The following is a 24,429-nucleotide window of genomic DNA, read 5'->3' on the forward strand; positions in this document are numbered from 1 at the left end:
GTGAAAATGGAAACAACAGTGTAAGCTGTGGTTGGAAGGGGCTGTGAAATCTGCAGGTGAGAAGTGTAGGTAAGACAGCGTGGCACCCTTCTAGAAATCGGGGGGTAGGGAAAGGCAGCAAAGTGGGGAAAAAACCCACATAATAAATAATACTCTATAAATTACATGAAATGAATGCATTAAAAAAACCAGTCCTCCAAGAAGCAGGTGCTTCATTTTTGCTGTTGATAGGATCAATATAAGAGAGGAAATTACCACCTTGTGCTCTGCAATACATCACACCAACTTTCCTTTACAGACCCTAATGCTCCTGATTGCTGTGTCAATTTAAAATTTACCATAAAATGCAGAATCTCATAAACTTTACAACCTCAATCACGCTCAGCCAGTGTTTTCACCCAAATCACATGCACAGGCACCCGCTCTGCTCTCCAAGGCAGACACACAACAACGTGCTGCTGACAGCAGATGGGAGAGCAGAGCAGGGCACCACAGCTGGGATCTGCCTGTCCTGGGTAGCCTGGATGAAAAGAGAAGGAATCAGGTTGGAAAACGAGCTGGAAAATGTACCCTCAGATCTCTGTGAGACAGTTCATCCCATGTTCTGCAGGATGAAGGCTAGCCAGAACCAGGATTTATGATGAGGGTGCTGAGGCCCTGGCACAGGGTGCCCAGACAGGCTGTGGCTGCCCCTGGATCCCTGGAAGTGTCCAAGGCCAGGTTGGATGGGGTTTGGAGCAGCCTGGGACAGTGGAAGGTGTCCCTGCCCATGGAAGGGGGATAGAACCAGACAGCCTTTAGAGGTCCCTTCCAGCCCAAACCATTCCATACAATCAAATACAACACGACCTCAGGTGCAGCAGCTCTGGTGCCCTGAAACAGAAAAGTATCTCTAGAAGGTTTTTTTTTCCTGACAAGGAGGTTGTAATTTTTGTAGTTTTGTTTTGGAAAGATTCCTGATGAATTGTGTGGTCCTGAATGACATATGTGTGAACAAAGCTCCAGGGGGGGAATCCTGACCCACAAATCCACCAAGCTCCCATCTCCAAGATGAGCATGAGCATGTCCTGAGCATGACCCAGGACAAGGGGGTCTTCTCTCTAAGGCAGCAGGGAAGTCAGGGGGATGCTTGGGGAGTAGAGGGATCTGGGTGGGACATTGTGCAGGTGTAGGACACACAGAGAACCTGGCTTGTAGCAGAAACACACTCAAAAGACTTCCTTAAATGCTTGATCCCAGATCCTTCTCCATCACAGCCAGTCAAGGTATTTGCATGGATTTCTGTTTCTGGGTGTCTGAGGTGCCATCGACGTGGACACGCACGATGCTGAGCCAACCTCCTTGTACTGGGACATGCTTAAAACATAGCTGCCTTGTGCCCTTTCTCAGGCTCTGATGGAGTACCCCTACTCATTTCCCAAATCCTGGGTGTGCCTCAGAAATTTGAGCCCATGCAGCTCCCACGGAGAAGACGGTGTGAGTTTTTAATGCAGGGAAGGAGCACGCAGCCATGCCCTTGCCATGAGCTGACCATTGCTTTTGCAGGCATTGGTTGCACTCGAGGGCTGACAAGGGAAAAACTAATTAGCCTTCTAATTTTACTTCCTACATAAATCTAACTCCTTTCGCTGTTGTCAGTATGACAGAAAACCCATTTCTCTGCAGGGGTACAAAGGATTTTGGCTAAAGCATAACAAAAATATGCATATTTCAAGTTGCCATTCCCCAGGAGCCATAAAACTCCTCTCAGTGTCTGCAGTCTGCATGCATCCTGCAAACTCTCAGCTTAAAATTCTCCCTCAGCTTGAAATTACAGGATATATTTGGGGAGAAAAGTAATTTTTGCAATCATCCGCATGCCTTTGTGACTGACTGAAATTGTGATCAGACAGATGCTCAAAGATATGGCAAGGGTTAAACCTTGGGAGAGGACGGGCAGGACTTGGGGATGAAGTAGTTGATCAAAGGGTGGTTCAGAAGTTATTTAAAACTAAACCAGAAAGTAGAAGTTCCCAGTGGTTGCTGCTGTAATTACAATGCAGACAACGGAGCCGTGGTGCTGTTAAGGTTACTGGATTTTCCTAGCAGCTGTGTTTAATTTACTTAAAACATGCAAAGCCATCAGGTCAGATCCCATTAGCAGAATCTCTCCAGAGCACTGCAAGAGCCCAGCCAGCCCACCACCAGAGAAATGCTGAGGGCAAAACACAAGTGTAAAATATCCCTGTCAAAGTAAGACACCAATGTACACTGCCATCCCCCTCGGCAGCAGCAGAGGCTGGGTGGTCAGTCCTTCCTGCTCATCCCAGGACCTGTTCCCTGTCCCTTTATTCCCAACATAAGCCATGTATTGCCCCGTCTCCTAAGACACCCAGAAACAGAAATCCATGCAAATACCTTGACTGGCTGTGATGGAGAAGGACCTGGGATCAAGCATTTAGGGAAGTCTTTTGAGTATGTTTCTGCTACAAGCCAGGTTCTCTGTGTGTCCTACACCTGCACAATGTCCCACCCAGATCCCTCTACTCCCCAAGCATCCCCCTGACTTCCCTGCTGCCTTAGAGAGAAGACCCCCTTGTCCTGGGTCATGCTCAGGACATGCTCATGCTCATCTTGGAGATGGGAGCTTGGTGGATTTGTGGGTCAGGATTCCCCCCCTGGAGCTTTGTTCACACATATGTCATTCAGGACCACACAATTCATCAGGAGTCTTTCCAGAACACAACTACAAAAATTACAACCTCCTTGTCAGGAAAAAAAAACCTTCTAGAGATACTTTTCTGTTTCATTTTTGTTGTTTTTGTTTTTTTGTTCTTTTAACACTGGCTCAGCCCTCTCTCCACCAAAGGGAACATCAGGGTTTCATCCACTACTCGTGGCCCCTGCCAGCTCAATTCTCTTTCTAAAATTAGCATCCTGAGAGATGTAATTGCTAGTACAGGAGGTGTTAGGTCACGTTTCAGTCCCTGCACATCAGGCTAAGTGCTTCTGCAGCCACCTACAACCACCTCAGAGTCTGAACCTCAAACGTGTCCTGCTCCACTGAGCCCAAGAGAGTGATGCAGCTTCAACGGGTGCTGATGCCAAAAAAAAAGAGAACTGAAGACAAGGATAGTACACCACAGGCTCCCTTCTGCACATGACCCCCATATATGGTCATTCCTACAGAGAATGGGCCAATAAAGTAAAACAGAATACTAAAATAGATAAGAAAATATATTTCCCGCATAAGCTGTGACTGCCTCATCCCTGGAAGTGTCCACGGGTGTGTTGGATGGGGCTTGGAGCAGCCTGGGATAGTGAAAGGTGTCCATGCCCATGGCAGAGGGGTGGAATTAGAAGATCTTTAAGGTCTCTCCCAACCCAAACCATTCTGAGATTCTATTACTATAGAATACAACAGAACAGAATAGAATGGAATAGAACAAAGAAAAAAAATCCTAAGTAAAACATCACAAATAGTAGGGAAAAAAAGTGCGAAGAAATGGGTTTGTTTATGGGAAATCTGAAAACATCTGACCAAGCTGCATGACCCTCACTGCCATCAGAACCCCTCCTGAAATCAGCTCCTCCTGCCACTGTATGCAAGAAACCCCAGCGTTGCTCTGGAGTCCTTGGAATAGCTTAAGATCATTCTTCCAGCATAAAACTCCAACATAAACTCATCCCTCATGTCTTAGAGAGGTGTGAGACTTATTTGCATAATAAATGACAAGGCAGGAATATAGATTTGTGTCAGATCACCCTCCTTCCCTTTGAAAGAAGTCTATTTATTCTGACTGAATCGTCTCTTCTCCAAATAAATGGTGTTTGTAGTCAGTTTAGCTGGCACGATACGCGTTCTTTTGCATGCCTGTAATGAATTTTCACAGCCAGAGCCCTAATCCAGTCTAGTCATGGAGGGTTTATCACGACCTCTTATTTTATTTCTACCGGTAAATGGGAATTGCTTTCCTTATCGCTATCTAGAAGCACCTGAGTGATTTTTGCTTCATATTTCCTATCCCACTGGAATTCAGGATGCAGCGCTATCTGATGCTGTACAATTGTCACTCATGTTAGCTGCCTTTTCATTTTAATTTGCTGGATTTATTGCTCTTTCTTTTTTTTTCTTTTCCCCGAGAGATTTTACTTCAGATCTGAGTCCCTCCTTGCTCTTTTCTATCCTCCTGGTCAGATTTCTTGGGTGATCCTCAGGAAGGCAGTATCAAGGCTTGTCTTGCCTTCACCTGCCTGATGCCTTGGAGCAACCTGGGATAATAGAAGGAGTCTCTGCCCATGGCAGGGAGTGGAATCAGATGAGTTCTGAGGTCCCTTCCCACTCAAACCATCGTGTAATGCCTTCCCTCAGCAAAGGACTCAACCTCTGGGTTTGCCCCAGTCCACCCCACTGGGGAAGCATAAAACTGTGCAGTGACAAGCAGGAATTACCCCTGACTCTGAGCTCAAACAAATCCATGAGAGCAAGGGCTTGCCAATATGATCTCTACGGCTGCTGCAAGCAGGGAGCAGGTACACAGCTCAGAGCTCCAAAAACTGGACCTGCTGCTGCTGGAAAGGCATGAGAAGACCTGTAAATTCTGCAGATAACACTGTGATGGATCAGTAGTGGCAAGACATTAACCTTCACTCTTGAGGAGACACCCAAATGATAACACCTGTAGTCATGCCACTCCAGAGTTATCAGTCTTGTCACTCGTGACGATAAATCTATCTGACCTAAGCCATCATCCTACGCCAGTCTGGCTTCCTTGCTCAAAATCCTCATAGATACCAGCAGGGATCAGGAAAATCACACCTAATAATCAATTGAGAGTGTGCAACTATGCTCACATGGAAACCATTTCCTTCAGTATGTTAAAATAATTCTGCAGAGCAGGGGAAAAACACGGTAGGCTTGAAAGCTGGTCTGCAGGGAAAGTGCTACATGTCAGTGACAACTGTGGAAGGGCAGAAAACAGCTACCAAAGCCTCAAGGAGCTGTCACGCACAGGAAAATGTAAGTTAATTAAAGCCACTTAAACAAATACGTCTGGGACAGGGGCAGGGGATGTAGGGAGGGAGAGTGAAGTGATATGAAAAGCTCAGACACATGGCGAATCCCAGTCAGGAGGCAAGGAAACCTATTTGGCAGAATCCAGATGAGCCCCTTGCCCTGGAGCTGTGCCAGAGGGGGCAGGGAGAGCCCCCTCTGCCCCAGGGCTGTGGCTCACTTGTGGCCACAGCATTGCCCCACAGCCCCACGGGGATGCACAGGCTCAGCAGATCCACCCCTCCTCTGGGAAACAGCACCCAGCTCCACTGATGCTCTCCTGGACCAAATAGTGCTGGAATAGTGCTGGAATTATAAACCCAACACTTCCCTTCCTAACGTCTTCCCTCCTGTCCCTACCACGACATTCAGCTGAAATGAGAACCATGAGCAAAGCACCCCTCTGGCGAAGTGTAAGGGTGTAAATCCACCTCAAATACACCACCAGGACCAACATCAGCTCCACCTTCCCTGGCTCCTCCTCTGAGCAGTCTCCCCTGAGCCCCCAGAGCTGATCTGCCTCCTCCTGTGCTCAGAAGATGAGGAGCATGGGTTGCTCACACCAGCCCTGCCGATATAAAACCACCAGAAGAAAGATTTGGATAGACTCTGCATATTTTTTTTTAATTGCAATCAGCTCCCGGAGAAACTTAAAATGTTGGTTCTTTAGATATTCCTTCGAGCATTGATTCAGGAGTGGAAACAGAACACCTACACGAGGCTGGGTCAGGACAGGGATGCTGAGCCGGCCTCTTGAGATATTTCTGCTTGGGAAGAAGGGCTGGCCAGCCTCAGCACAAGGCTGGCAGGAAGGGAAACAGGAAAGCAAATCCATCTGCACACCATCAAGCCCCTGCTGCAGGATGACAGCATGCAAGACTGCTGTCTGCAAGAGGAAGTCTTGCCATGGCATCAGCCCGACCCAGTTGGAGTGCACAGAAACACAGATGGAGTGAGGAGGATCCAGGCTTCCAAAGCAGCTAGCTTGGTTTCCCACCCTCCCTTAACTGCTGGGATGGGGGTGATGCAGCAAACCCAACACCAACCCAGTGTGCCCCTCCAGGGAAGATGTGAAGCTGCTGGAATCTGGTTGTCCTGGTTAGCAGGAAGCTGAAGGAAGGAGGTAATGAAGGACCTGGGTCACACCGAACAAGGTCTGAGATCTCCTTCACCCCTCAGTATATTTTCTAACTCTAAACCAGGCTTATGTACAGATCTTCTATTCCAACCCTGGGTGAGATTAGCTCATCACAAGTCCCATGGCTCCAGGGAGAGCTGCCAGCCCTGCCAGGGCCTCCAGGGGCTCCAGGAGAGCTGCACAGGCACTGGGGACAAGGCCTGCAGGGACAGCACCCAGGGAATGGCTGCCAGGGAATGCCAGAGGGCAGGGCCAGCTGGGAGACTGGGCAGGAATTGCTGGCTGGGAGGGTGGGCAGGCCCTGGCACAGGGTGCCCAGAGCAGCTGGGGCTGCCCCTGCATCCCTGGCAGTGCCCAAGGCCAGGCTGGACAGGGCTGGGAGCAGCCTGGGACAGTGGAAGCTGTCCCTGCTCATGACACGGGTGGCACTGGATGGGATTTAAGGTCCCTTCAACACAAACCATTCCATGATTCTGGGGCTCTGCAGACAGCATTAGAGCCTTGTCTAACACAGCCCAGGGCCACAGCCCCCTCTCTGCCTGCAGCTCTGGGCAGGCAGCCAAGGCCCCCCACCCATGCCCTGAACCCCTTCCCTCCCCAGGGTGACTTCCTTAACACAGCCCAGCTGCCTGCCCCCACCCGAAAAGGGCTGACAGATTTGTGCTGTCCCCTTAGGGTGGGGTAGGTACATTTATTTCCTCTTTGGAAAAAAAAAAAAAAAAAGGAAAGAAAAGAAAAAAGGAAAAAAATATGCAATTAACCTTTTCCTCTCCTCGCAACGGGCAAGAAGCTTCCCTGCCGCAGAAATAGTTTGAGGACTAAGATATCTTTTCCCACAGCTGCACCAGTGCTATTCTGGCTCAGCTAAAATTAAAGAGCTGCAGTTGTATGTGGGCCTTCATGGAACTGTCACGGGGACCGCAAGATTAGAGGGCTGGATGGTGACCTGGGAGGCCGAGGTCTATTCTCAGCTGCTCAAGGGATCCTCGTGTGTCCCAACATGTTTCTCCAGCCCTCTTTAATAAGAATCCTGAAATGGGTTGGAGTGAAGGGACCTTAATATCCAGTCCCAACCCCTTGCCAGTGCCAGGGACACCTTCCACTATCCCAGGTTGCTCTGAGCCTCGTCTTGGACACTGCCTGTGCCACACTAACCTGTGCTTGGGCACTGCCAGGGATCCAGGGGCAGCCACAGCTGCTCTGGGAAACCTCTGCCAAGGCCTCCACACCCTCCTCATGAAGATTTTCTTCATCATTCCAGTCTGACTGCTTCTAATTTAAAACCATCAGCCCTCTTCCTCTCACTGTAGGCCCTAAAAACATCCTTCTTCCAAGCCTCCTTTAAGACCAACATATGGTCACTTCCAGTGACCAAACGCTAACCAAAGATCCAACAGCACTGAAAAACCAGGAAAGCACAAGACAACCCCAACATGCCAGCCACCATCCATCCCCTCTCCCACCACGAGCAGTCCTCTGCCAACAACTGTGCTGGCTATTGTTGGTGACATAAAGCCCGGTCCAGCGGCCCCGCTGTCAGCATGCAGCTCATTACTCTGCCAAGGGCTTTGAAACGCTCAGAATATGAAAGGTGCCCCATCAGATCAAATTCAGCTTCGTTTGCTATTACAATGCAGCGCAATTCTTTTGTCTGGCACTTTTGATGAGGCACAATTGTTCCCTTCAGTCAGTATTTCGGAGTCATTAGTCAGAATTAGTAAAGTTCCCGCTGCCGGACTTTTCCAAGGCTCTGTTCTCAGGCTACAAAGAGTCGGTGAGGAGTTGTCCTGCTTTCTCTGAGCTGGAGGCACAGCGGGGAGCGTTCTGGGGGGAGCAGGCAGTCTGCTCAACTCCACTTTTCCCCTGCAGGCACCGCGAAATGCACGTGCAGGAAAGATGCTGTGGGTGGTCACAAAAGGGCTGGTGCCTCTCAGCCAGCAGGGAACCTGAGACCCTTTCACTTGGGACCTCTGCTGGGACCAGGGGAAGAGGTACACCTAATTGCGTCCATATTTAGGCAGCACATCCTACAAAGTTCAGGTTTCTATCCCAGAAATCCCTCACTCTAAATCTAAAGGCATTAGCCCAGAAGAAGTCACCTTTCTCTGGGTGAAGGGATCTCTACTTGGTGTCTTTCTCAGTGAAAACACCTGGATGTGCCTGACCTTGTTCTCCAAGCTCTTGTTGTCCAAGCTCTTACTCATGGTATACCCTTCCACCTATACCAGAAGGGCTTTAGTATCAAGACCCTTTTTCCTGAAGGGATTTATACATGGAGCATCCACTTCTCTGGGCAACCTGTGCCAATGCCTCACCACCCGTATCACAAAAAATTTCCTCCTTCTACCAAGTCTGGATCTCCCCTCCTGCTGGAAAACTATTCCCTTTTGTCCTGCCCCTCCCTGCCTTGTCTCCAGTCGCTTTCCAACTCTCCTGGAGACCCTTTAGGCACTGGAAGGGGCTCTGAGGTCTCTCCCTGAGACTTCTCTTCTCCAGGATGAACACCCCAAGCTTCCCTGGTCTGTTCTCTGATCAATTTTGTGTTTGTCTCTGATAGAGGATTCATTCCTACTTATGCTTGAGGATGTCCAGCAGAAAAACCAAGTGATGAAGCTCCAGGGGCTGTGCCCATCTGATGTCATTGTCTGGCCTCAAGGGCACAGCTCAGGTCTGGGGACCACAGCAGCCCCAGCTCACACCCACCCCACCTCTAAATTCCAATTTAAATTCTCAGTTCCAGCCATCCCGCCACCTTTTCTGGATGCAATGTGGGTATTTGGCCACTACAACCCTGAAACAAAACCAGGAGCAAACCAAACTTACAGGGACACCCTTGTGGAGAAGAGCTCAGCACTGAACCCAGCAGCTGGTCACCTCTCACACAGGACTATACTTCCATCCCCTAAGGGTTTCCCTGAAATTCATCTCATAGATCATCCCACCTAACATTCACAACAGCATTTCCACTTGGACATGACCAAATGCAGACAATTCACACCTCTCACCTTTTAAAGTGAGTAAAGTATTTTTTAAAGTAACAGGCTATACAATAAAGCAGCCTGCCCAGATTCCAGCCTAATCTAAAAACAACTTTATGGCTTCTAATTTTAGCACTAATCTTCCTTTGCTATGGTTGTGTGATTTCTAATTATTTTATCCCCAAGCTCTGCTTTGATGGATAGTTGTACCTTTTCCAATGCCAAATGACTTGTAAAGTGCCTTTAAAAAATACGCTGATCATTTCAGGTTCATTTCCAGTTCCTACACAAATAACATTCTCATATATGGCTTCACTGCAGAAATATTATTATTATTATTATTATTAAAATATTAGTAATAAAAGCGATACAATTTTAAAAGCAGAGCTCCGTTCCTTAGGGTGATCCCAATCTGCTCCTGCAAACACCGTATTTTCTCTTAAAAGCTGATAAAGAGCAAAATATCTGTTATCAAGACATGGATCTCGTAACGACTTGGTGCCTTTGGCTTGGCATGGCTCCCAGAACACTTTGCCTTTATCTGTCCCTATTTTCAGGTTACAGCTCAGGGAAGAGCAACTGGCCACCCCAAAACCTGGGGGGGACTTTGTGAGGGGCGATGCGAAGCAGTGTCAGAGACACATCTGCTTTGATGTTCCCCCACAGCACTGCCTACCCAAAACTGCTGAATTCACAGCACCAAATACCAGCCCTCGGCTGAAGATGTGCTGCAGGGGCTTAGGATGAGCCTCCAGCCCAGGCTCCTCGCAGGCAGGTGTTTTCTCACCTCCCATGCTCACCAGAAGCAACCTCTTGACCCTCCTAATTGCTGACCTAGACCAAATCTGGATCCAATTCTGTTGAAATTGAAATTTGCGCTAAAAATTTATTGGGGAGGGGATGCTGCCTGAGGACAGTTTCAGGATGCTGAGGCAGCTGCATGTGCCAGCAGGACCTGCCACCAGCAGCCAGCACCAGAGCAGGGGACACAGACACAGGGCTGGTGGATGTTTGTTGGGTTATTTTCTTCCCTAGGATTTATACTGAGCTCTGGTCAATTGGAAAACATCCACTTGACCTGCGACCTTTTTGTTTTAGTTATTCTCCAAGCTTTGACAGCAGCAGTTTAAACACAAAGCATATGACTTTTGGCACTGAGGGAGCACCCCATTCCCACAAATTCTGAGTGGAAAAGGAAAAACATCGCACTGCAGCCTTGATGGTGAATGTATTTCTTCTTCCTCATTCTTCATTTTCCTCTCTTTCACTTTCTGAGCCTGTTTTATGAGCTGTGTATTCACCCTCCCCACTGGAAACACGAGCTTCGCTCCCCAATGCAATATTCAAGGGAGGAGGACATGGGATGTGGTGTTCTAATTCCCTGCACAAAGCTGTTACAGCTTTGTGTTACAGAGGATTTGAAATGGAGATTGTCAAAACAGGAAACAACCCAGTCAATGTTCTCCTGCTGGGTCCTGAAAATGACACCACACAGAGCTGCAAGGGATGGAGAAAAGCCCTCTGTTCCTGCATGGAACCCTACAGAGGATGCCCTGGGAGAGTGGGCAGCGAGACACCCTGCCCTCATGGCACTCTGATCTGAGAGCTGGGCTTTAACCTCTGCTGAAACCAGAGTGGTGCTGTTTTGTACTGACTTGGGGAAAAACTCAGCAAATCAGGTTAAAATTATCACCCTCTGTTGGCCGAAACTTCTGTCAGCTTGGAGAATTTTGTATGGAATGTCATCTTACTCAGGAAGTTGATCCTACAGGAAATCCTTCATCCTTAGTGCTTCAGAGCAACATCCACAGCATCCTGCTGCCTTCCTTCTCACTCCTCTGAAAACCCACCCCTGAGATCCTCACCTCTTGAGCTCATGCTCTGTGTTTTTGCTGGCCTTGCTGGGATAAAACCACAAATCTTAGGTCTAATCCTGCCCACAGCCCCCAGGCACAGCACCAAGCTGGCATCTCCATGAAGATGCAGAGCAGGACAATGCCAGGCCCCAGGCTCTTTGATTTCCATCTATCCACCTTGGAGCAAGGATTTAAAGTTCCTCAAAGGAACAACAGTGAGGCCAGGTCTGGAGGAGAGAACAAAGCTACCGTAATCCAGACAAATAAGATGCTGGGTTTATTTTAAAAAGCAGGCTCCTACAGCTGTAGTTTTCAAACTATTCTTAAAAGCCTAATCTGAACAAGCATCCTTGCCAACAAATACTGGTATTTTAAGCCTTTGACTGCTTTTGATAGGAGTGAGTATTTTTTTTTTATTACTGATTGCTTGTTTTTACAGCTCTCTGCAAGTTAACTTCAGGAGAACTTCCCAAGCACAAGAGCTGGTGACCATTACCAGAATGGTGATCCAGCAATTGAAGGATCCCTCATCCCTGGAAATATTCAAGTTAAGTTGGATGGGACTCTGAGGAACCTGGTCTAGCTGAATTTGTCTCATTACAAGGGGCTTGGATTAGATGGTCTTTAGCATTCCTTCAACACAAACCATTCTAAGATTCCCCCTCTAGAAGCACAGGTGGTATTTTGCTTTATGTTTGAGATATCATTGGTCTTATTGTAGTGCCAAGACACTGATCTAGAGTGACAACCTTCAGCAGGAAAAAAATTCCACAGGTTCATGGGACAAACAACTAGGAATGTCATTTCAGATGGTCTGTATAGCCCAGAACAGCAATTTTCCCCCATCATCCAGGCAGAGAATTAGGATAATTACCTAGAACCTGATCCTGAAAGGTGCTGAGTGCAGTCAAGTGGTCTCCACTCATAGAGTTCAGTATCTCAGGGGCTCTCAGCAGGGTCAGTCTTGGAGCCTGGGCAAAACAAGATAGGTTGGTGTCAGTCCAGTTATTTGTAATATAAACCTACACAACCTATAGCTAAAAAGAAAAAAATTCAGCTCCACGTGCCAGCCACATTTTCCTGTGTGGGAAATCAACTCAAGGGTCACACAGAGTGTGGCTGAGGAGATGCTCTCCAACCCAAAGGCCCTCTCTGCAGATCAGGATGGATGCCTGCAGCACACAGGAGAGAAATCACACTGGGATGTGTCCACAGAGCTTCACTCCACATCCAGGAACACCTACACAGCCCTCCTTGGGAGTTGGTTAGGCCTTACTCCTTGGGTTACCCAAGCCACGGCACCTGGACACGTCACATTGCCACCCCATCCCAGGGCTCACACACCCTCCTGGCAGGAGACAAACCCCAGGGGTGCCTCACCAAGCCCACAGGCAGCAGCAGACCCGGAGGTGAGAGGAGTCAGCCGGGCTTCCAGGGAGGGAGATGAGAACTCTCCCCTCCCGTGCTCCCCAGCACGCCGTGCCCAGGGCAGGGTGAAGGGAGGGAAGGGATGTCGGGGACAGGATGATGCTGTCCTCCTCCACGCAGCCCTTTGTTTTGGGAGGCCCCCTGGGATGCTCGGCTCAGGGTGGCCAAGTCCTCCTTCTTCCCCTACAAGGGGAACGGATGAGGGGAGGAAAACAATGCCCTCTGCTCAGCTGCCTAATGGAAGAACAAAAGCACAGCGATCCCTTCCAAAATCGTCTTTTGAGGAACAGGCCATGGAGCCTGAGGGCCCAGCATTTCTGCTGTATTTATTTTTGAACTCTGGCCTGGCAGTGTCTTTCTGTCCTTCCTCTGGGCTCTTGCAGGACCTGCCCAAAGCCACAGGGGTCGTGCAGGGCTCGTACAGATCTCAAACCCCATCAGGAATTCAACACTCAGCACCTGGTAGAGGTGACAAAACCAAAGGCAAGGTTCCTTCACCAGACCCCATGACAAACACGCCTCGGCCATGGGGCAGAAGGGGCAAGGGCAGGTTGGAATGACCCAATAAAGTGGAAGGTGTCCCTGCCCACGGCAGGAGGTGGAACTGGATGGTTGAGAGGTCCCTCCGAACCCAAACCATTCTGTGATTCTATGACAGCTCCGTTTCAGCAGGATGCATTTGGCAGGAAGGGTCTGCCCCGGCCTGATCCCACTGAAAACTGGGACCAAACCCCACTTAAGCCAAAACCAGTATGAAAAGCACCCTGGATTGTTGAGCCGAGATGGCTGCTAGGGAGCAGAAAGGGATTTCTGCTGTGCTGACTGCTCATGGAAAGTCCCTGACTGGCCCACAGCCGTGGAAAAAATGGAAAATAGAACTTTAATACCAAGTTGGTGGCAGGCTGTCTATTTTTCTCTCCTGTGACTAGTTACCATGGATAGATTTCTGAGGTCGACCACACAATTGTTCACTGCACCGCTCCTATTAAACAGAGGATGAGCAAATCATCCCATTTGTACCGTACTTTAATTTCCAGAAATTCTTTGTTCGTTTGTTTGCTTAAATTATTTCTCTCATTTGAAGAAACAATGCAGTCTTACGAAGCGAGGGCCCAAATCTCCCGAGTCACCCTGCTGTGGTTCATTACTTCCACACTAGTTAACAAGGCCAGTAATTTCCCTAAGGTTTAATAGAAAATCCTCTTTCCAGAATGCAGAAAGACAGGATATTTTAACAAACTCACAGTATCCCGGTTATGTCATAGGTGAGGGATATTCCAAGCAAAGCACAGGTTCTCCTATGGGTTAGTGTAAAAATCAGGTAGCCTAAATGGAGCTTTTTTCATCCCAAATTACTCCCTCAGCTGGAGACGAGGACCTGGGGGTCCCATGTCCCTTGCTCAGAACATTTAGCTGCAGCTCCACTGGGAATGGGATCCTGAAGCATCCCAGTCCTCATCCCAAAATAAAGAGTGGTTGAAGTAGATGATACTGGAGAGGCAGAGCCAAGGTGTACCTGGGGTGGGTGTGGAGGAAGAGGTGGGTCTACAGCCCATTTCATTAATGATACATGGAATACCTGACAATCACCTGCCCTGTTTACTGCCAACCTACTTCCATGACCAAATCACTAAAAAAAATTAAAAGCTGAAATAAATACAGGAGAAGAGCTTGTGGAAAAAAGGCAAACACATAAAACATACCTACATATATATTGGAATAGCAGAATAATTTGGGTTGGAAGCGACCTTTTAATATAACAAAAATAAACTTAAGTATTTTATATGGTATATATATATGTGTGTGTAAAACAGACTAGTAAATCTCTATTGAGATGCACATGCAGGTGAAAAGCTGCCTCCAGTCACGAGGGTATTTACTCTACAACAGCCTCTGCAGCTCCTTAATATTATTTATACAAACAGGATTTGTCAAGCAACAACTACAGATGTTTGCAGCGAGTCTTCCTGCTTATCCACCGATAATACCGTGTGCCTGGGACAGCTGAACAACTCCTGCCACGTAAATAATAAATACACGTCTGGGTTAATCAGAAAGAGGCGGTGAGGAATCCGGAGATTCCCACAGACTCCCTGCCGCGGGGAAGGAAACAAGAAAATGCCCTGACCTAAGGAGGGGTGAGTCTGGCATACCCACAGATCACAGGGAGATCACAGGAGCTGTTTGCAGATCGCTTACGGAGCATGAATAATTCAGGCAGAAGCGGCTGGGAGTATGAGAACAGATAGATGGGAGCTCACTGCCGCTGCTTTGGCAGGTTTTATTTTATCCAGCGAGGCAAGGAAACCACGAGCCCCAGCAAAAAAATCCTCTGCCTAGCTTTGGCAGTGTCGTGGCTTCGCTGAGGAATCTCGTGATACACGGCGTTTTACAGATCCCCAGCTGATGGTGAATGCCATCTGTCTTTCTCCTTGAGGCATTTTTGTGACTATCTGGCTGGGCAGGTATGGCAAAACAATGCTTATTAAAAAAATAAATACATTTTTAAAAAATCTAAGTACAGATCTGCTCTCTACTACATGAAGCATCCACCAACCAAAACAAAAAACTAAAAAACTAAAAAAAGCCCCAAGAAAATCTCATGAATCCGTGGTGTTCAGCTCTGAGGAAGGATAAAAAAAGAAAAAGCCAAAAAAGTGGGGGGAAGGAAAAGGAGGGCTAAGGGATATTCCCTAATTCGTACTCCAAAAGGAAAACATAAGTACGACTGCTCCTGTTGAGATATATTAATAGTCCATGCTAAACACATTAGCAAGAGGACTGGAAGCCAGGAAGCAAATAAAAAAAATAAAAATAAAAAGCACACATAAGGAAAGGCAGAAGTGGTAAAGACAGATGGTGGAAGTTAAACATGGCTTTGGTGCAACCTGCAGAAATCCAAAATTCATTCTGCTGAAAGGACACTGCATTTTGTTTCTTGCCAAAGGGAAGAGCTTTGTTGTCAAGGACAGAGGGACAGGTGTCCCACACGGGGTCAGAAATGGGAACCTAGCTCAGTGACCACCAGTGAGCCTGGGGACACCAAGGAGGGATTTGACAGAGAGGACCCTGCCTCAGCAGGATTTCTGAATGTTCCCAATGGCAAGACATGCTCCAGTGCCAGTGATGTTCTCCATGGTTGGAGAATCCTCTGGGAATTCCTGTACTGCACCTACAATTGCTTCAATTCACCCCTCTGCTCTGCACCACTGCCAGCACTGGATTTGGCCCCAAAACTGTGCACCAAGCTCTTCTCCAGCCCAACTGCTGGACATGTACACCACATCACAGACCCCTCACACAAAAACCTATTTCTATTCCTTGTTATCACACAAAATAGATCTGATTCAAGAGTCACAGTGGCAGAAAAGGACATTCACCCAAGATCACAGCACAAAAATCCCAGTGAATCTGGTTCTCAGTGTGAACCACATAAGAAGCATCCAGGCAGCCCCAAGTCAGGAGTGAAACTTGGCGCTGCTAGCTAACAAATTTACACCTTCAATTTTCCTTCAACATAAAAATATTGACTCTCTCCATGCTTTCTGCCATTCTGGAACTACTTAAATTTAATATTCTTAATTAAAACCTGAATTTAAATACACTTCAGCAGCACTGCCAGTGGCATCTTTGGCTTAGAAAGCTCGGTTTGGAAATACCATCTCTATGGTGTCTCTGTGACACAGGCTCTAGTGCCCACATCAAGAAAATTTCACTTCAGTCTTTAGCATAAACTGACTGTCTCTGGTTGGAAACCTGTTTCTTGCCTTTATAGACTGAGCACAGGCCACATCTCTGCATTACGCCAAAATAATTAATTGGCCACACACCTCATTGGATCCTCAGGGCTTTGGGTCCTCCACCCTCATGTTTACATTCCATGCAGAAAAATTAACTAATTAATATACGTCTGTCAGATGTTCTTTGAAAGAGATATCATGTCTTCAAAACACAAGATGATGAAAGGAGAAATCAAGTAGATTAGACTGACCAGAAAAGCAAGGATTGTAGCATGACAGTGGAAAGAACAGCTTTAAGTCTTTCTCTTGATATTTATATGGACTTATTTGCATATCAAACTATATTCCAATGAGCTGTATATAAATCTATGATGAAATTATGCTGTGCAGCTCTCCAAAGTGAAGAAAAGCCAGGGCTGGGCTGCATAATCACCCTTAACTCTGGCCCTCCAGGTGTTCCCACTCCAGCTCACTCCTAATGACCGTGCGCTCCCAGTAACACAACCGTACAACGGGAATCTTCTGCAATCACACACATCTATTTCCAACATTTCCATACATTGTAAGCTGCTTCGTGTATTTTTTTCATTCTCCTCCAGCTAGTTAGTCCTGGAGAAAAGAAGCCTGAGAGGAGACAGACCTTCTCCCTCCCCACAGCTCCCTGATAGAAAGGTGCAGAAGGGGGAGGTCAGGCCGAGCTCCCAGAGAACAAGGGACAGGATGAGAGGGAAAGGCCTCAAATTCCACCAGGGCAGGTTTAGATGGGATATCGGGGAAAATTTCCTAATGAAAAGTGTTGCTCAGCCCTGACACAGGCTGCCCATGGCAGTGGTGGAGTCCCCATCCCTGGAGCAATTTAAAAGCCGTGTCGAGACGTGGGTCAGTGCTGGCCTTGGCAGTGCTGGGGGAATGGCTGGACTCAATGATCTTAGAGGCCTTTCTCATTGTAAATGATTCTGTGATCCCATGGTCTGCCTGCTGCCCCTTGTCTCAGCCTGCAGGGCAAGTTTTGCCTCAGTTGAGGCTTTGTGTAACCCTGCAGGAAAGAGGAGATCCTGCCTGAAGAGCTGTAGGCAGCCCTGAATGGAAACAATAACAGAGATCTGCGCTCTTATTTTAAATATCAACAGGAACGTCGGGGTGCAATAGCCTGGTCCAGGAGCAGCACCACTTAGTCAATTGTGCTCTGGAAGGGGTGTGCACTTGTAGTCAAACCGGCTGCCTCAACAAGGCCTTTGTGCTCTGGCAGGTATCTGCAGAAGGCATCATGCAAAGCTGGAGCCTACGGGCCCATCTGCAGCCACAGCTCACACCAGGTCCAGCCAGCACTGCTGTAACTTAGGCCATCCACCCTGCCCACGCAGGCAGGGAAAGGGCTGGGGAGAAGGGATTCCAGACACCTTCCACCATCCCAGGTTGCTCCAAGCCTAACCTTGGACACTTACAGGGATCCAGGGGCAGCCACAGCTGCTCTGGGCACCCTGTGCTTGTACTCTCACAGTAAAAATTTTCTTCCTTACATCTAGTCTGAATCTCCCCTTCTTCAGTTTAAAACCATCATCTTTTGTTCTGTCACAACAGGCCCTACTGAAAACTCTGTCCTTTGTTTTCCTTTATAACCCCCCTTTAAGTACTGAAGGGCCACAATAAGGTCTCCAGAGCCTTCTCTTTTCCAGGTTGAACAATCTCCCAGAGAGAGGAGAGGTGCTCCAGCCCTATCAATGAGCCTGCATTGCTTGGGACCATTTTTTTGGGCTCCACTGTAGTATTGAGTTTGACTCATCTGAGTGATCAGGCACATATTCAGACATTAATATGGGAACAAATCAAAAGTAGTCTGGATGGGCTTCTGCTTTGAATTCATTACACAGATTGAAAAGGAAAAAAAAAAAGAATTAAAAAAAAATTAAAAATAAAGTTTTTATCTTTTCCTGAACATACGAAAAGGTATAAATTCCTGACTGATTGCAGCTCCTGGGCTGGCTGTGCTGGTAATTGGAACCAGCATGCTTCGCTTCCCGGGTGCCCCATCCACAAGGGAGAGAAGGAAGCATTCAATTTTTCAATAGGAAATTTCATCGCCAGAAAACAATCCACCTTCCTTGACTCTGAGGAAGAGCCCAAGGGCGAGTTCTCTCCTCGACCACAGCTTCAGCTTTACTGCCAGCCCTGGCCAGAGCTGAGTGCTCACACCATCCCAAACCCATGAGACTGCCTTCAACACTTCCAGCTCTGGGTTTGTTTGTTTTTTCTCTTCTTCTTCTAACACATTGAGTGTTCTTCTTTTCCTTTGGGTTTGCTTAGAAATCCAGTTTGCAACTTTTCTTTCCACAATCACATGGGCTAAAACAAGCCTGGTTTTTGCCATGGCAGTTTTCCTTAGATTTTTAGCTTTCCACCCAATTGCAGACCTGGGACTTCATGGAAAGCACCCAGGTGTAGCCATGAGCCATGCTAACATCAAGGGGATATTTGTGGGACATTTGTGAGGCAGAGCACACTTTTAAGTGGGTTTTTTTAATGAGTCTGGGACCCCCCAAGCCATACAGGACTGAGAAAAATCATGTTACACCAACAGATTTTCTTTAACAGCATTTTTAAACTCGTTTTTCATTCCTAAAGCTGCTGTCTTAGCGTGGAGTGCAGTAAGGCTTCAAGGCCACAAAAACCCATCAGACACTCCAGCAGGACTCAAGAAAGCCAAGCAGCAGGCAAAGGGAATTGAGCAGAGTGGTGGCAGATTAAATGTAGCACCAGTCAACAGCAAACCAATGCAAAAAGAAACTCCCGACAATGGTCCCTGTAGGAATTAAGTCTCAGGATAAATAGACTGAGAAGCAACCATCCTGTGCTTCTGCATGCACAGCTCAAATTTAAAAATCAAAGTTACTTCTCCTTGCAACACTTACTTGGAAGGTTGTTTTTCTCCTCATTATTTATGTTCCCACCATAATAGTCTATTTATGCTATTTATGCACTTATAGAAAAGCTAAATTATTAGTCTTCTTCGCCTGGTTGCTGAACCATCCCTGACTCCCTCCATGTTGGTATCTTTCACATCCAAGACCAGAGGGCTGAATAAGAAAGAAATCACAGGCAGGGCATGCAGGAGCTCCTCAAAAACACATCAAGCTCCATCTTTACACTTTTACTCTCCCTAAAATCTCTAGAAGAAGGTTGTCACAGAGCCATTCTTGACCAATAAAGACAAACAGTCTTCTAATCCCCAGTGCAGCACTTTCAGGGTACTTTTAGTTGTACTCGGGGTACTTTTAGCTGCCTTGAGCTGATCCCTTGACAAGGGGAATTTTTGAAGCAGACTGGTGTCTGACTGGGAGGGCAGGGCTGGAGGAAGAACTGATGGCAGAAGGGGCAGGAGATGGGCAAGGCTGAGGGCAGCAGCACATGCAAGATACGGAAAGCTCGGCACAAAATCAGTATGGAATCACATGGAATGCTGGATGTTTTGAGATATTTCATGCAATGGAGGCACTTGCTGCTCCTCCAGTTCAGAAGATGAGGAATGAGAAACCAGGGTAAAGTTTCCTCAATCTATGCGGAGTTAGGCATGGGATGCCTTGCACAGCCCCAAGGAAGACACAAAGACTGTAGCATCCAAGTACTGAAAGAGCCCTCCAGAAGCCTTCTGGTTCACCCCCAGCCCAAAGCAGGCATCCCTGAGGACTTATAAGAAATTTCTGTTCATTTCAGGACTGCCAAAGATGGATCCACAACATCGACAGGACCCTGCTGTTTCACTTTTCACCTTTTCTTTAGTGGACCTGGTATCAGTGTAAAGACCCCTCAATGGATCCTATCAGCACCTAAAAAAGGCAAGAAAATCTGGCAACATTTACCTCCTGCTGGTTTTCACCCTGGCCTTGACACACAAGGCTTGGACCCTCCTGTTGGACAGGGACTCCGAGTCCTAACCCACACCTGAGCACCAGATCTCACTGTTCTCATTCAGCTCCAGGGATCACTTCTAAACCACAACAAATTCTGGGGCAAATTAAATGCATCTCTGTCTGTAAGCCAGGGCCACTTTTGTTGAGCTGTCACTGGAGCTTTTCTTAGAAGCCATTAACTATGATGGGCAAAACACAATTCCATCTCGCTCCTCTCCAGCCTCTTCAAAGGGAGGATGGCAGCACTTCAGCCACTGCCTCACTGATTGTCCTACTGTTCCACAAAGTGGTTCCTCTCCAGCAAATTGAACACTGAGAGCCATCACAGAGCCCCAGACAAAGGGACCAGTGACTGTTTCTGGGATTATTAGAGGGAAGCAGAAAGAAGCCTATTACAGGGTCTTTGTGGCACTTAATGTTGACAGCTGAAAATAATGGATAGGACAAAACAGAGCAAAGATGATTTAAATTAGGCAACTCCCGGGAAATAGTGCTCACGCAGGCTTCCAAAGGAGAACCTCCATTTCTAAGCACTGCTAACCTCCAAGTGGGTGTGCATTACCCCTCTGCAGCCCCCCCACACACAGACACTGCCCTTTTTAGGTGCTCTGCAGAGCTTTTGCTCAGTTTGCTGGTGGCCACTGCACTCCTCCCATTAGGGGACGTAAAAGGTGTGTAAAAAAAGGAGCATCAGCCACAGCTCATCGATTCTTCAGCAAAAACAGCCCTTAATTGCTATCCACTGCCACAAGTTCAGGGACCTGTAGGAAGGGATTTACACATCCACGTCCCAGCAATCATTACACAGCTCCTCCAGAAGCACCTGGAGGACAGGAGATTCACTGCTACTCCAGGGGTTTGACGCCAGTGGAGTGACAAAGGCTATGACAAGGCTTTAGTGGCATCCATGCCAGTCTCAGCTCCATGGGACCCATGGGGGGCTCATTTTAGGTAAGAGGCACCGGCCATCTATACACCTCACCTCTCTCCCTCTTGAGAGGGCAGCAGAGAATCACAGGATCATCTCAGTCGAAAAAGAGCTCCAAGATCATCAAGTCCAACCTGTGCCTGATCCCCACCGTGCCACCAGCCCAGAGCACTCAGTGCCACATCCACACCTTCCTTGGACACCTCCAGAGATGGGGACTACAACACCTCCCTGGGCAGCCCCTTCCTATTTTTTAGCCATCCCTTGTGTGAAAAAGTTCCTCATGTCCCTCCTGAACATTCCCTGGTGCAGCCTCTGTCCTCTCCTCCTGTCCCTGTTCCCTCGGAGCACAGCCTGAACCCCACGCTCTCCTGTCAGGGAGTTGTACAGAGCCAGAAGATCCCTCTTGAGCCTCCTTTCCTCTTTCAGCCACCCCCCAAAGGACTTTCCCTCAATGCCCAAGCCATTCTCCGTCTGGACAGGAAAGCACAAGAGGGGTGGAAAGACACACATGTTGAATTTGCTGGCTGCCTGGGCTCAATAGATTTGTTTATGCTGTGGCAGCAATCTGTCTTTCCAGGCACAGCACTTGGATTTTATGACCTGAAACACCACCCAAAGCAGCTCCTGAACATCTGAGCACGCAGCCCAGCCAACCCTGAACTCACCCTGCAGTGGATAAAAGCCTGTTGAAAATGGGTCCCTGTGCATGCAGCCCTCTGAAAGCACCTTCACAGTGGTGGGGTTCCACACCTTTCTTGTGCCCATGGCTGTAAACCAGGAGATACAAGGCTGCTGTCCTGTTGGGCCATCCAAAGCCCTGAGACACCCCAGCAGCAACTGGAGGGTGACAGTGGGACTGATCCTGGCAACAAACACCCCTGGGACCTGAAGGGAGGAAGCTTCTAAAGTGCTTCTGGGGGTCCTGTACCACCAGCCCTCTGCTAGAACACTCTGGGGTCTCCCTTCTGCAAAAGCTGCCTCTGTGTGCAAGGGAGAGAGAGCTCTGGCATGGGATAAGGGTCCTGGACATGGCAGTTGGAGCTGGGAATGTTGCTCTGGATCCTGTAGCATGCAGTAATGGTTGTGACAGAGGTGGAGTAGGAGGAAGGAGAGGAAGGCAGGAGAGGAAGGCAGGAGAGGAAGGCAGGAGAGGAAGGCAGGAGAGGAAGGCAGGAGAAGGAGAGGAAGGCAGGAGAAGGAGAGGAAGGCAGGAGAAGGAGAGGAAGGCAGGAGAAGGAGAGGAAGGAAAGAGGGGAAGAAAGGAGGGGAAAGAAGGAAAAGGTGGAGAGGAAGGAAGGGATGGAGAAGGCAGAAGGCAGAAGATGAGAAGGAAAAAGGAGGAGAAGGAAAGGAAGCATCAAAAGAGAGGAAGCAGAGGAGGACGAGGAGAAGGAGAGGAAGAAGGGGGAGGAAGGGAAGGAAGGAAGCAGCCTTTGAATTCATTATGGAGCAATGCCTGAATACCTCCAACAAAAACAAGGCCACAGCACTGTTTTCCCCCCAGTCAGTCAGTAAAGCAGCTCACCTCCTGCCTCCTGCTTGGCACAGATAACCAGCATGGAAAACCCCGGAGAGGAGAAGCACAGATGCGTTATGGCAGAGAGATGCTGCAGAAATGCCAACCAGACACTCCAACAGCAATGTGCCAGGCAGCACGGGAGGGGAAAAGCTACCTGCCCCCATGGACGTGCCACTCTCTTCCTTTCAATCCCTTTTGTGAAAAAGGTGACTCAGGGGAAATTGGAAAAGGAAGCCAGGGGTGGTGTGGAAGTGGAACAAGACACCATCTGTTCTCAAGCCTCGCAGCTGGAAAGGGCATAACCTGCCCTTGGCATGGCTGCAGGGGACACTCTGGTCCAGAGAGGACAAAGCTGCCTGCTGGGTTTCTTGTGCTGGGATTCACCCAGCACACACAGACACCCCATCACTGAGCTGGAGCACCAGAGGCTTCACCCTGCTCCCACCCCTGCCCGTGCAACGTCACATCTGGAAATATCTGCTTAGGGTATTCACTCTACACTGCCTAAAAAGAGCAGCCACAGGTCAGGATGTGGGCATGAACTACCTCTGCAAGGCATATCAAATGGTGAATATGCTTGTGATACTGTAGTGGGGAAATCCTTATTTACAATCCTCAGTTACAATCCCCATCTATTTTTTACAGTGTTTACAGTACCACAGTCCTCACTGTGGATTTGGAGTCCGTACTTCAGAGCTGATGTTCATGAAGCTCAAATGGAGAGGTGAGCAAGCCCTCTGTTCAACTTGTGCTTCACTGGAAAGAATGAAAGGAAAAAAAAAAAGAGAAAGAGAAAAAGAAATAACAATAAAAATGGGAGCAAATAAAGGGAGAATTGAGAAAACAGGAAAAAAAGAAAGAAAGAAAGACGTAGAACGAGGGGAAGAAGGAGAGAGAAAGAGAGAAAGAGAGAAAGAGAGAAGAGAGGAGGGAGAGAAGGGAGGAGGAAAAGGAAGGAAAGGAAAGGAAAGGAAAGGAAAGGAAAGGAAAGGAAAGGAAAGGAAAGGAAAGGAAAGGAAAGGAAAGGAAAGGAAAGGAAAGGAAAGGAAAGGAAAGGAAAGGAAAGGAAAGGAAAGGAAAGGAAAGGAAAGGAAAGGAAAGGAAAGGAAAGGAAAGGAAAGGAAAGGAAAGGAAAGGAAAGGAAGGAAAGGAAAGGAAAGGAAAGGAAAGGAAAGGAAAGGAAAGGAAAGGAAAGGAAAGGAAAGGAAAAGGAAAGGAAAGGAAAGGAAAGGAAAGGAAAGGAAAGGAAAGGAAAGGAAAGGAAAGGAAAGGAAAGAAAGGAAAGGAAAGGAAAGGAAAGAAAGGAAAGGAAAGGAAAGGAAAGGAAAGGAAAGGAAAGGAAAGGAAAAAGGAAAGGAAAGGAAAGGAAGAAGGAAAGGAAGGAAAGGAAAAGAAAGGAAAAGGAAAGGAAAGGAAAGGAAAGGAAAGGAAAGGAAAGGAAAGGAGGTGAAAGAAAAGGGGGGAAAGACGGGAAAGAAAAGAGGGTGAGAAAACAAAGAGGAGAAGAGAAAGGGAGAATAAAAAGTAAACAAAAAAGGGTGAGGTTAAGAAAAGAAAAAAAATTAAAAGTGAAAGTCAGCAAGCAGGAAAACCTAGAGAATTGATACTTTCCCAACACTAAAAGAACAACCTCGAGTCACTTTTTTTTAAGGTCCAAGCCCTGCCTAATAAGATGCCCAACAGGCTGTGAATTATCCAGCCATAAAACTTCCACTTGCATGTGACATTTGCTGGTAGGAATAAATCAGGGCAAAGAAAAGAGGAGCCGCTTTGGAGTTCAATGAGTATTATCCTAATCTAAACGTATTAGCAGTGGTCCTGAAAGCAGGACATTGTCATCCAGACAGACGGACAATGTTCATAACCAATGGTAATTTGTAGGACGCATAATTTGCTACT

General features: G+C 47.7%; 1 protein-coding gene across 7 annotated transcripts in view; it reads right to left on the reverse strand.

The window, feature by feature from the left end:
* The window catches only part of ZBTB7C (zinc finger and BTB domain containing 7C), a 153,429-nt gene that overhangs the window by 82,557 nt on the left and 46,443 nt on the right, over positions 1–24,429 (reverse strand). For all 7 annotated transcript variants that reach the window (XM_063421481.1, XM_063421482.1, XM_063421479.1 and 4 more), the window contains one exon: positions 11,879–11,975. In XM_063421481.1, the coding sequence (XP_063277551.1) occupies positions 11,879–11,930 (52 nt within the window). In that variant the 5' untranslated portion in view covers positions 11,931–11,975. Of the gene's footprint in view, positions 1–11,878; positions 11,976–24,429 lie in introns of those variants that run through there.

Source organism: Prinia subflava, chromosome Z (genome assembly GCF_021018805.1).
Source record: "Prinia subflava isolate CZ2003 ecotype Zambia chromosome Z, Cam_Psub_1.2, whole genome shotgun sequence".
NCBI classification, from domain to species: domain Eukaryota; kingdom Metazoa; phylum Chordata; class Aves; order Passeriformes; family Cisticolidae; genus Prinia; species Prinia subflava.